The sequence below is a fragment of the Solanum verrucosum genome, unplaced genomic scaffold (genome assembly GCF_900185275.1).
Source record: "Solanum verrucosum unplaced genomic scaffold, falcon-dt-bn FXZP01000069.1, whole genome shotgun sequence".
Taxonomy (NCBI): domain Eukaryota; kingdom Viridiplantae; phylum Streptophyta; class Magnoliopsida; order Solanales; family Solanaceae; genus Solanum; species Solanum verrucosum.
In genome coordinates this window covers 328372-341180 of record NW_026020102.1, presented here as the reverse complement: position 1 = coordinate 341180, position 12809 = coordinate 328372, and the positions used below count along the sequence as shown (strand labels likewise).

At 33.1% G+C, this 12809-nt stretch overlaps 1 protein-coding gene across 1 annotated transcript; it reads left to right on the top strand.

The window, feature by feature from the left end:
* Positions 1 to 11000: 11000 nt before the first annotated feature.
* LOC125825065 (uncharacterized) lies at positions 11001 to 12189 on the top strand. Its single transcript, XM_049504413.1, has 5 exons — positions 11001 to 11201; positions 11276 to 11479; positions 11575 to 11667; positions 11743 to 11859; positions 11947 to 12189. Exons 1-5 carry the CDS (start codon positions 11001 to 11003, stop codon positions 12187 to 12189), a joined length of 858 nt encoding a protein of 285 aa, XP_049360370.1.
* Positions 12190 to 12809: the final 620 nt, after the last annotated feature.

Sequence of the window (12809 nt, the reverse complement as noted above, 5' to 3'; positions counted from 1 at the left end):
TAAATAATTACCTACAAAGTTGCTACTATTACTACTAGGGGGACCCAAACACTTAGAAAAATCCACATCTCAAACCCTTATTCTTGTACATCCATCTCCTTCAACTCCAACAAATTACTGGAAAAACAAGACATTATTCTTCTACTCCTACAACCTATATCTAACCTCAATTTTGGCTGCATATCCATTGCCAAAATTAAACAACACCCTATACCTATCCTAATTTTTCTACTGACTAATTACTGCCGGCCGGACCCGTGTTTTCTTTGCTTTGCAGCTTTATACGACGGAATTTCTTAGCGTATCCCCTCTCTCCTCTTTCACTTCACTTGGATTCTTTGTCGTCGATTCACTTTTGCTGCATTAAATTTATAGCTCTGTGACGCCGCCATGCCCACTGCTAACACCTTTCATCTGCTGCAATTTAACACTACTTTCTTTCCTCTCTCTCACCTCTTTCTCTTTTATTGTGCAAACTATACATGAACCAACCATAAAGGACCACATAAGAGAACAATATTTCTCCACTATCTATCTTTAGGTCAAATCAAGTATGATACTTCCTTGGTTTCTAATTACTTTCCATTTCTGAATTAACATATCTATTAAGAAAATAATAATTGATATAGTGAGTTTATTATTTTACCTCTATTAATTGTGAATTGAATGAATTAAAAACTTAAGATTTCATTTTTTAAAGTAATTAATTGAGAATATAATAGGAAATTTTTTTTTTATCCTATATTGATTTGTCAAAATGAACAAATAATTAGGAACAACTAAAAAAGGAAATATGAACAAGTAATTAAAGACAAAGGAAGTATGATGGAAAAGAAAACTCTAGGATAGAAATTGTCAAACTTTGTTCTAATTTAATGATCCATAAAACACACTAATTTATTGCCTTACTTAGGGGTGTTTACGGGTTGGTTTGGATCGGTTATTGGTCAAAACCAAAACCAAACCAATTTAATCGATTTTAAAATTATCAAAACCAAACCAAACCAAATATAATATACATTTATCGATTTGGTGATTATCGATTTCGATTTGGTTTGGTTCGGTTATTCGGTTATTAACCATACACAAAAATAAAAGAAACAATTCATTTAAAATGTGAAAAAAGTGACAACAATCCATTCTAAACGAAAAATAGTTAGAATGACTTAAATTACTGAACTTTTAATCACTAAATTTACTATCAATAAAACTTTAAAATTCACTATATTGGCTTAGAAGGAAGAAACAATAACATTTTCAGTCCCACAAAGAATTGTTATAGACACTCATATACATGAAATCAATAAGATAAATGTTTCATCTTGGACATTTTTGCTTTCAATAAGTAAATTATAAAGAAATTTTAATGAAAATATGTATAAGATCTTTAAAATTGTTTATAAAAATAATATATTAAGTATGTATATTAATAAAATATATGTATATAATTCATCGGTTCGGTTCGGTTATTTCTTCATTTTTTTCCGAATAAAATCATAACCAAACCAAATACTGTCGATTTTCAAAAATCTAAAACCAAACCAAACCAAACCCAAATAAAATCATTTTATTTTATCGATTTGGTTTGATTTTTCGGTTTGGATCGGTTTTTATCCAAACCGTGAACACCCCTAGCCTTACTATATGAATCTATATATGGTTAGGGGCTGCTTGGTTACTGATTAAAAATATGCAGATATTAATTATGTAAAAAAAATTATGCATGTATTAGTTAGACGAGTATTAGTTATGTAGATTTTGTTTAGGTAGGATTTAGTTTTGTAGAACTTATAAGACATAATTATTGTTTATTCAATATTTAATTTGTTGTCTTATATATATTATTTACTAATAATAAGTAAACAAATTAGACTGACTCGATCGTTTTTTGTCAATGTTCAATATAACATTAAGAAAACATGTAATTAATACTCATATCCATATAATTTAAACTAATTAATGACTCGATTAGTTGTAGGTGGAAAGACTTCCAACTCCTCTTTAAAAAAAATGAAGTAAACAAATAATATATGTTTAAAAGTACACATAATTAAAAAAATAAAATTGGAAGTACTTTTTTTAGACTGTATCATTTACATTTTTAAAAAAATTAAAGGTTGGAGCTAAATGCCCATTTATTCAAACACTCAAACAAAAAATGTACAACAGTTTGGTCCAAAAATCTGCCCCAAGACAGAAGAAAACAAAGACAGAACCCAAAAAAAAATAAAAGGAAGAAAAACAAGAATATATTTTAAAGTAAATTGATACTCCCTCCGTTCTATTTTATGTGATCGTTTGATTCTTCACGGAGTTTAATAAAAAAATGAAGACTTTTAAAACTTATGGTTTAAAATGAATGATAAAAAATTGTGTGGCTATAAATCATTTCATTAAGGGTAAAATGAACATTTTAAAGTTAAATTGTTACTTAATATAAAAATGTGTCATTTTTTTTGGACTGACTAAAAATGAAACTAAGTCATATAAATTAGAACAGAAAGAGTAGGAGTAATATATAATTTTATTATTTTAAATCATATATAATTAAAATCTACGTGACGTATTCCATTTTCTATCCCGTATAAAATTATAGATAAATTTTTTCATGAGCTATGTAAGTATTAATTGTGTAGAATTACTAAAACACAACCAAATAACGCATAAAATTAATACATGAATAACTTTTGTACAACATTTGAAACCTACCAACCAAACATTGTATAAAATTAATACACAAATAACATTTATTCTATTAATAAACCAAATAATATAAAGGAGGTTGATGCAATAAACAACAATCACTACTAGAAATTAGGCCTACGGCAACGGATTTTTTAGCAACGCTAAAGAAACCGTTACTATAGAGGGTCTATTGCAACGGTTTGAGCTGTTGCCAAAAGGATTGGATATTATTGCTGCGGCTAAGCAAAAAATTTGTTGCCATTGTTTGGAAACCGTTGCAATAGACCTACATATTGCAACGGTTATGGAATCGTTGCCATAAAGTCATCTATGGCAACATTTAATGCGAATATTTTTCTATTGGAACGGTTATTAAATCCCTCCATAATTTCCCTCTCTTATTTTGGCTGAACCCGCCAAATGCTTTTCATTCTATTTTATTTTTAATTAATTTTGTAAATACAATTTACTTTTGTCTTTATCAGATATCGATACAAACAAGAAAAACATATGCTAAGTTCATTTCCCTTCTCTTCAACAAGCAGAACACAGAAAAGTTGTCACTCTTTTCTCTTTGACCCGATTTTTCATCCATTTGTGGAACTTAGCAGAAGCAGAACACAGAGCAGATCAATGGAAACATAAGTTGTGGAGCTTTGCAGGGATATTAATCTTATGGTAAGTTCTTCATGTCTGCCAATTTAGGGCAAACATAAACCCATTTTTTTCTTCGAAGCTAAACCCATTTCTCTCTTCATACCTCTTGTGAAATCTAATGAAATGGAGGGTTGTATGTTTTCTTGTGAAATCTAAGGAAATGGAGCTGTTCTTCTTCAACTAATGGAGGGTCTCTTCTTCAATCTTTGGTTATAGCTGAAGAAACTACAAGTTTGAGCTTTTGAGGTTTTCTTCTTGAATCTCTTCTTTTGTCTTTAATCTTTGGGTGTGGTGAGTGTATTTGATGTATTTCTCTGATTGTGGGTTTTTTCCATTAAGTTGTAGTTATTGTGGGTTTAATGTTTTGTTGGAGTAATGGTGAAATTGACTGCTTTAGACCATATTTAATTTGATATTGGTGATGTATTTCTTGTCCATGAGTTATTCAATCGGGTTTGAATACCCTGTATTGATGATGTCTTTATTGATTTGACCTCTCACTTGAGTAGGATGTCAAAAATTCACTTTCATTATTGTTGAAGATTTACATTAGAGCAACAGGAAACAAGAGATAAATTAACATGAAAATGGAATAAACTAAAATTTGCTACTGGTTGGTACTAAAATTTGTTACTGGTTCGAAAAGTGATCGTCTCTGCTAATCATCACCATCCAGAGCACTGCACCATCTACTCCAGCCAGCACTTCCTGCCTCCGACGAGTCTGCCATGGTCGCTTGAGCTATAGCCATGGCTGTAACTTGTAAGTGTTTCCCCTTTTTTTTCGCATTTCTCCGTTGGATTCTTTCCGGTTTAATGATGTATATAAGCTGTTGTGAAGTTCCATGGGTGGATAATTTCTTGGATATCATCATCATACTTCTGATTTTCCTCTTTTCTCCTTTACTGATTTCTTCTAATTGTTGAAGTACCTCTTCTTTTTGCTCCATTAAATTATCAAAAGTGCTATTGTTTGACATTATTTTAGGTCTATTTCCTGTTATAATAGAATGTAACCTGTGTTGTGACTTTTCTATAGTTGATCCTTCGTTGATTTCTTCTTGAAATGAACTTGTATCTGCTCATGATTTATAAAATAATTATTCACCTGATTATCTTGCTCTTGATTCTCAAATTTGGTACTTCCAGTTGTCCAAATTGAGAACTTTCCTCCCCTGTGATGGTAACTCTCGAAATGTATTATATAGTTTTCGTCCTTCCACCTCAAATGCATGATTAGCTAGATAGTAAGCTAATGAAGTCCCTTCCCTATATATGTGCTCAATGTTAATTGTCGCATCTTTCATGAGAACTAGAGTGTCTTCCACAATCATTTAATATGCCAAGGTATCTCTCATTTTCCTTGTAGTATAATTTTCAGATATCTCTTCTTCTTGTGCATAGATGAGGTTACATTCTTGATCTCTTAGGCAATAAGCATAAGAACTCTTGCCTAGATTACCTTTACTTGCACCATCTGTGTTACACTTGATGTTATTTGCATTTGGGGGCTTCCAATGATCCTCTTATAATAAATCTTTGTCTTGTAATCCTCTAAGAATTATACCATGTCTAACTTGGAAAAATTGTCATTGCAAATTGCCATACATTTAGAGTAACCTGATAAACAACTATGTTATATGTCATGTTTCCCCATGTCCAATGATATTTCTTCTACTGCAAATTCCCCATAGTATTATTGCAGGCATAACCTTCATAATTTGTTGAAGCTTATGACCTATCAGTGTTGTCCACCATGTTACTAGCACTTGATTCAGGTTCTGTCTTTTTAAGCTTAAACCTGCAAATTGGCCAACATAGACCCATGATTTCCTTACTTTTTATGATTGTTGTAGGCCTGTAGCATTAGTTAAAAGAAAAAAAAATCTAAAAGTCACTTTTGAAGACTGTTCTGCCTTGATTTCTTATTAAAAAAAAATTAATAGGGATTTTTTTTTGGAAAAAGTATTGAACATTGTTGATAGATGTTGCATCAACATAGAACATTGTTTCCCACGCCAACAATTTTTTAAATCTAATTTATTTTTCTTTCTATCAGAATATTGATACAAACATTTTCTAAAGACATTTCTCATCTCTTCAACAAGCAGAAGACCATACGCTGCCACCATCTTCTCTTGGACCTAAGTTTCAACAAGGAGAATACAATTTCAGGGCAAGCTTGTGGAGTTTTGCAGGGATTTGAATTTTGTGGTAAGTTCTTCTTGTCTGTAATTTTAGGGCAAACTTAAACCATTTTTTTTTTTCAATCGTAAACCCATTTCTCTCTAGAAATTGTTGTGAAATCGAAGGAAATTAAGGGGTGAAGGTTTGCTTGTGAAATCTGAGAAATCTTGATATTTTTTTCTTCAACAGCTGAAGGTTCTGTTCTGACATCTTTGAGGTTATAGATGAAGAAACTTCAAGTTTGAGCTGTTGAGGTTTTCTTCTTGAATCTCTTCTTTTTCCTTTAATCTTTGAGGTGTAGTTAGTTTATTTGATGTATTTTTTTTACTGTGGGTTTTTCCCATTAAGTTTTAGCTATTGTGGGTTTAAAGTTTTGTTGGTAGTTATGGTGAAATTGATTAACTCTAGACAATATTTCTCTTGATATTGATGTTGGATTTGTTTTTCCATGAGTTATTCAATCGGTTTTGATTACCCTTGCATTGATGATGTCTTCCTTGATTTCACCTCTCGCTTGAGTAGCTAGGATGTGAGAAACTTCACTTTCATTATTATTGAAGAGTTACATTAGAGCAACATGAAACAAGAGATACATTAGCATGAAAATGAAAAAAACTGAAATTCACTGCTGGTTGGTATTAGACTTTTTGACATGAAAATCTGAAACTTCGTAAAATTCTAGATCAATATTATTTGCCCTAAAAATCTGTTTTATCACTTTTAAAGATTGTTTTGCCTTGATTTCCTACAAAAAGAAAATCAGTAGGGATACTTTTTGAAAAGAATTTAATCCTCAAGGCGATTTATTGGTGTGTTAGAATGTCCATAAGTCTTTAATAACATAAATTTGAAAGCATGATAAGCTTGTTAAAGATATTTCTTGACAGGTCATGTAGATCAGTGTTTTGTATATATTTCCAATGATAAAGGGAACTTTGATAGTTGTTTCATATATTAAGAAAAACTATGAAATGCTTGTTGTAAATTGAATTGTGATTGCTATGAGTTTTAAACTGCATATCTCCATGTACATTTTGAGATATGTTTGTTCATGTGTAAAACATTGTTGTCTTTTTATTTCATAGTTTATCATAAATTTGATATTTTTATCTTTTTGTGTCGCATAGATATCAATGGATAATTTAGATAGAAGTTGGATGAGTCTCAGACGATGCAGTGATAAATATACTAGTGGAGTGAATGATTTTCTTGATAAGGCATTTCAACGAGCTTCTAAAGGAAATGAAATATTATGCCCTTGCAAAAAATGCATCAATCGTTATTGGCATTATAGAAATGTGGTGGAGGATCACTTGATTGTAAATGGATTTGTGGATGGATACAACAAATGGATTTTTCACGGGGAGAGACTTTCCTCACGAAATACACCACTTTCACGCAACCATGATGATATTGATGGACTACTTCATGATACATTTCGAAATATCGAGGGTGAAACAGGGCATGGAGAAGAGAGAGAGAAGGGCTGTCTGAAGATGCAAAGAGATTTTTTAAATTAGTGGATGAAGGAAAAAAAGAGCTATATCCAGGGTGTGAGAACTTCAGTAAGTGAGTTTCATCATTCGGCTATACTTGCTTAAATCTCTACATGGGTTGAGTGATGTGGCTTTTACTAATCTGTTAGACTTGTTAAAAGAAGCATTTCCCTTTGCTCAACTGCCTGAGTCTTTCAGTAAAGCTAAAAAAATGATAAAAGATTTGGGTCTCGGCTATGACAAAATACATGCATGCCCTAACGATTGCATGTTATTTTGGAATGAAAATGCGGAGAAAGATAATTGCTCTGTGTGTGGTCTTCTAGATGGTCAAATGAGGGTAATGGCACGACTAATGCAAGCTCTAAAATACCAGCAAAGATTTTAAGGTACTTTCCTTTAAAGCCTAAGCTTCAGAGAATGTTTATGTGTCCTGAAACAGCTATTGCAATGAGATGGCATGATTCTGAACGACCAAATGATGGGAATATAAGGCATCCTGCTGATGGAGAAGCTTGGAAGGATTTTGATTCTATGCATCCAAATTCTCAAAAATCCTCGTAATGTTCGATTGGGCCTTTCAAGTGATGGTTTCAATCCATTTTGAACCATGAGCATTTCCCATAGTACCTGGCCTGTTATGTTGATGAACTATAATTTATCACCATGGATTTGCATGAAGCCAGAGTATATGATGTTGTCGATGATCATTCCAAGGCCATCATCTCCTGGACAGGATATAGATCTGTACCTACAACCATTAATTGCTGAATAGAAGGAACTATGGGAATTTGGGATAGAAACATATGATGCTCATACAAATCAAATATTTCAAATGCGTACAGCTTTAATGTGGACAATTAGTGACTTTCCAGCGCTAGCAATGCTTTCTGGATGGAGTACTAAGGGAAAATTAGCATGCCCCACATTAACTACGACACATGCTCTCAATATCTCAAACATAGTCGTAAAAAGTGTTACTTAGGTCATCGGGCATTTTTGCCTCCTGATCATCCATTTAGAAGAGACAAAAAATCCTTTAATGGAGAGGAAGATCATAGACCTGCACCTACATCCTTGTCGGGCATAGAAGTCTTGGAAAAGTTACATGACTTCATAATGTTTTTGGGAAGGGCACAAGAAAAGACGTCGAAATAATGAGGGTCCATGGAAGAAAAGATCCATCTTTTTTGAATTACCATATTGGAAACATAATAAGTTAAGGCACAATCTTGATGTGATGCATATTGAGAAAAATATTGTGATAGTTTGCTTGGGACTTTATTAGATATCCCAGGAAAGTCAAAAGATCGCGTTAATTCTCGCTATGACTTGCAAGAAATGGGGATACGAAAGGAGCTTCATCCAAGGAAAGATAATACAAATGGAAAAGTCATTTAGCTAAATCTTGTTTTACCATGAAACCAGAAGAAAAACGATTATTTTGCACTGTCTTAAAAAATGCCAAATTCCCAAAAGGATTTGCCTCAAACATATCAGATCGTGTGGATGTGGATGAGATGAAAATATCTGGGTACAAAAGCCATGATGCTCATTTTATAATGCATTACTTGCTCCAAATTGCGGTTCGAAAAGGATTGCCGAAGAATGTTTCATTAGCCTTGATCAGGTTGGGGAACTTCTTTAAACTATATGTAGTAAGGTTATAAGGCGAGCAGATCTTGAGCCAATGCAGATTGAAATCAAAGAAATTGTATGTGAGCTTGAAAAGATTTTTCCTCCATCTTTTTTTGATATAATGGAACATTTGCCTATCCATTTGGTTGATGAAATTAGATTGGGTGGTCCAAATCATCTTCGATGGATGTATTCCACTGAGAGAAAAATGTGTAAGTTCAAGGGTCTTGTTCGTAATCGACGTTATCCAGAAGGTTGTATAGCAAAGAGATTTGATGTTGAAGAGTTCTTGATCTTTGGTTCGAGATACCTACATTATGGAGTGAAGACACCATTCAGTAGGTACCGAACTGAGGATGATGAAGATGTTGAAAAAGAGGGAGATGATTTGTCCCTTTTGTTTCCTAAGCTTGGGCATCCAGTTGGAAATGGGAAGAAGAAAAAAGGAAAGACTTTTACCATGGATCTAGAGTTATCTAGTGAAGTACATCGATATGTTCTCTTCAATACTGGTGATGAACAAGTGGAAGATTTTATCAAGTAAGATAAAAACATAGTAATTATATATAATTTAAACTTCATCTGTTCAATTATTATAAAGCACTTAAAATTTCAATTAAAAATGCCTAATAATCAAACTTGAATTATTCATACTTGCAGGAGCATAAGATGTTAATTGATAGTAATATTAGATCAAATGCATGGACAAGAGCAAAGAGTCATAGTCAGGAATTTGGAAACTGGTTCAAAGAGAAGGTTAAAAATGTTCAAGTGCCTAATCAGTTAAGATGGCTAGCTAAAGGGCCTAATAGGGTGGCAACCAAAAGATATAATGCATATTTCATTAATGGATACCGATTTCATGCATTAAAACGTGATTACTCACGCAAGTCTCAAAATAGTGGAGTGACTTTATCAGCGACAACTGATAGTTTTGCTAGTGCTCGAGATCAAAATCCCATTGATGGAGAGGTTATATATTATGGGGCTATTCAAGATATCATTGAGGTTGATTATTACAATTGTTTTAGTGTTGTACTATTTAGATGTGATTGGTTTCATAATGAAATAGATGAATATGGGTTAACTCGTGTGTACTTCAACAAATCACGAAGTACGGATGACCCTTTTGTGTTGGCGTCTCAAGTGCATCAAGTATTTTATGTGGCGGATCCAATCTAGAAGGATGTTTATTATGCAAGGAATAAAGTGCCTGTTGATTTGTATGACTTGGAGGAAGAAAATTGTCCTAATATTGGAGATACATTTTGGAGAGAGCTAAGTGAAGACATTGGTCCCTCAGATAGATTATCCGATGTTGACATGAGATGGTCAAGAGAAGATATTCTTGTTGATGTTGTTGATATGCCATCTGATGCTCAATTTTCAGAGGATACAACTATGGGAACGTCGGAAGAGGAAGATGATTTTGACGATACTGATTGGGATTGGATGGATGCGGATGATTAAATAAATAATTTATGAATGTCTTGTAAATATATATTTATCATCGTTTTATTTTATTTTGAGTGAGTGATAAATGTCCTTTCCTTAGAAATACATGTTTCTTTTATTCTTTTTTCTTGAAATTATATTCTGATTTGTTTCTTAGAAATACCTGTACCTTATATTGTGCTTAAAAAGATCTGATTCTTATTCATATATATTGTTTTGACAGATTCGATAGTCATGAGGAATGAGGAGACTTCAAAACAAAACAAGAAAGGAAAAGGAAAACAATATGTGCAAGCTGGAACACTTACATCTATGGCTTACAAAAGGGTTTCTTCACTAAGATCAAAAGAGAGTGTTCAATCTATTCTGCCGCGAAATTCCTCTACTCTTGTGGCACAAACTTTACAAAAAGAATTGCGACAAGTGCCTCAGAATTCTTGTACTTTGAAAGCACAGTCTAAAAAGGATCAAATGCCTCAGAGTTGTTCCACTCTAAAAGCAAGATCTATGCAGAAATCACAGCAACATGCGCCTCCGAGTTTTTCCACTTTAAAAGAACAAGTTGTGCAGGAACAAGTGCAACCAACACCTATGAATTCTTCCACTGTAGTAGCACAAGTTTCAGAGAACCAGTTGCAACATGTGCCAAGAGAATCTCCTACTGTAGAGGCACATGATATACAGTACCAAATGCAACAAGAGACACAGAATTCGAAAGAAAATGACCTATGAGCAAAACAAGGTAAAAACATAAAAATTCAGTTCTAAATATTTTAATGTATTGGAATTGTAAAATCAGTTAACATTGTAGATACGTTGTTTAACTTTGCTTCGTATTATTGTAGGGCCTGTGACTCAAAAAAAGAAAAGAGGTAGTACAGTAATGCAAAGTGTACATGGGCGACAAGAGCGTAAGTTGGTCGTGTTGAACAGGTACAATCAACCCATTGGTCCTACTAATGCCGTTGTAACAGAGTTGGGGAGTTTTCTTGGAACCTTGGCAAGAAATGCGATGCTTTGTCCTCTTAATATTCATAATTGGAAGAATATGGACACAAAAAAAGATTTGTGGGATTATACCCAGGTTTGAGTTCCTGCATTTCTAATTTCAGTTATAAACTTTTCATACTTTTTACTAATATAAAGAACAAATTGTAGGAGAAATATGATATTCCTGATAGTGCAAAAAATTGGGCTTTGGAGGGAATCAGAAATGCTCGGAGAAAGTATAGGAATGACTTGTATGAGAATCATTATAAAGCATATGATAATGATGATCTTCGAATGGCAAATAAGCCCAAAGATGTTTCAGAATTTGATTTTAAGGACCTTCTCAAATATTGGGACTCTGAAAAATTCAAGGTTAGATTTATATTTTATGTTCTGATTGATTCATTTTTCTGTTTTTGATTCATTTTTTAATTTACGTAGAATTTACTAACTCGTTTATATTACAGGAAATGAGTGAAAGAAATACCAAAAATCGAAAAAAATGGATGAATCCACATACTGCTGGTAAAACAAGTTTTGCTGTGATACGCAATAATTTGGTATGTTATCCTGTTAATCATTAAATATGAACTTGTTGTCATAAAAGATCTTTAATACCAACTTTATGTAATTAGGAAAAAGAGAAGGAAAGCCCCGATGAGCTGTCAGCTAAAGAACTCTTTGTGGCTACAAGATCAAGAAAGCCCGGTCGAGTATACAAGGACTCCAACGAAGATACAATTAGTAAAATTGTATGACTTTTATTTGGTTATAATGTTGTTAAGATCCTTTATTTGTTCTTAAATACTTGATTTTATTTATTTGAATTTGATTTGTAGGCTGAAATGGAGAAAATGCAAAGTCGACAAAATGAAGATGACAATCAATCATTTGATGCTTTTACAACAGTCATGGGACATGAACACCCAGGGTGCCTGAGATTGTATGGACGAGGAGTTACCAAAAGTACTTTGAAAAGAAAAGCGCTTTCTGAACCTTATTTAAGTGCTAATGATGAGAGGATGGAAAAAAAATGGAGGAATTGGAAGAGAGGATGCATCAAAGGATGGCGGAAAAATTAGAACAACAAAAAGTAACCATACACCAAGAAGTTACAAATGATATTCTTGGATGACTTAATCGAATGTACCCTGGGCTTCAATTGAATGTTGCCATGTTGGCATCAGTGGGTGCTCAGTCACCACAAGAAGCTATGCAACCGTTGAATCGTCCATCTTCTAGCAAAAACCATCAAGGTATGTCGTTATTCTTCACTTAATTCTTTCATCTATCTTTAATTATAGCTGTTCCAGTTGAATGTTGAGTTTTCTACTCACTTTTTGTGTATAGATTTATCTCGATCAAGACCCTGTTTTGAGTATCAGAACCTTGGACTCTTCTTTTCCTTTTCCAAATGTTTTGGTTGTGAAAATGTTAGTCTTTGAATCATTGTTCTCTCATTAGTGTGCCATCTTAAATTGTGAAATTATTGTGGCTCTTATTTGTTAGTGAAGTTGTTGGACGGTTGGAAATGAGAAATATTTAGCACTAAAGGGCTGGCCTATTGCTGACACAAATGAACTGTTGTTGTAAGTACTAGTTTGTAGACAATTTGTGTGAGTATCTACACTGTTGTTGGTCCTTATGCGAATATTAGTAACTTGTTGTTAGTTTAAATTAAAGATCATCCTCGCTTGACTTG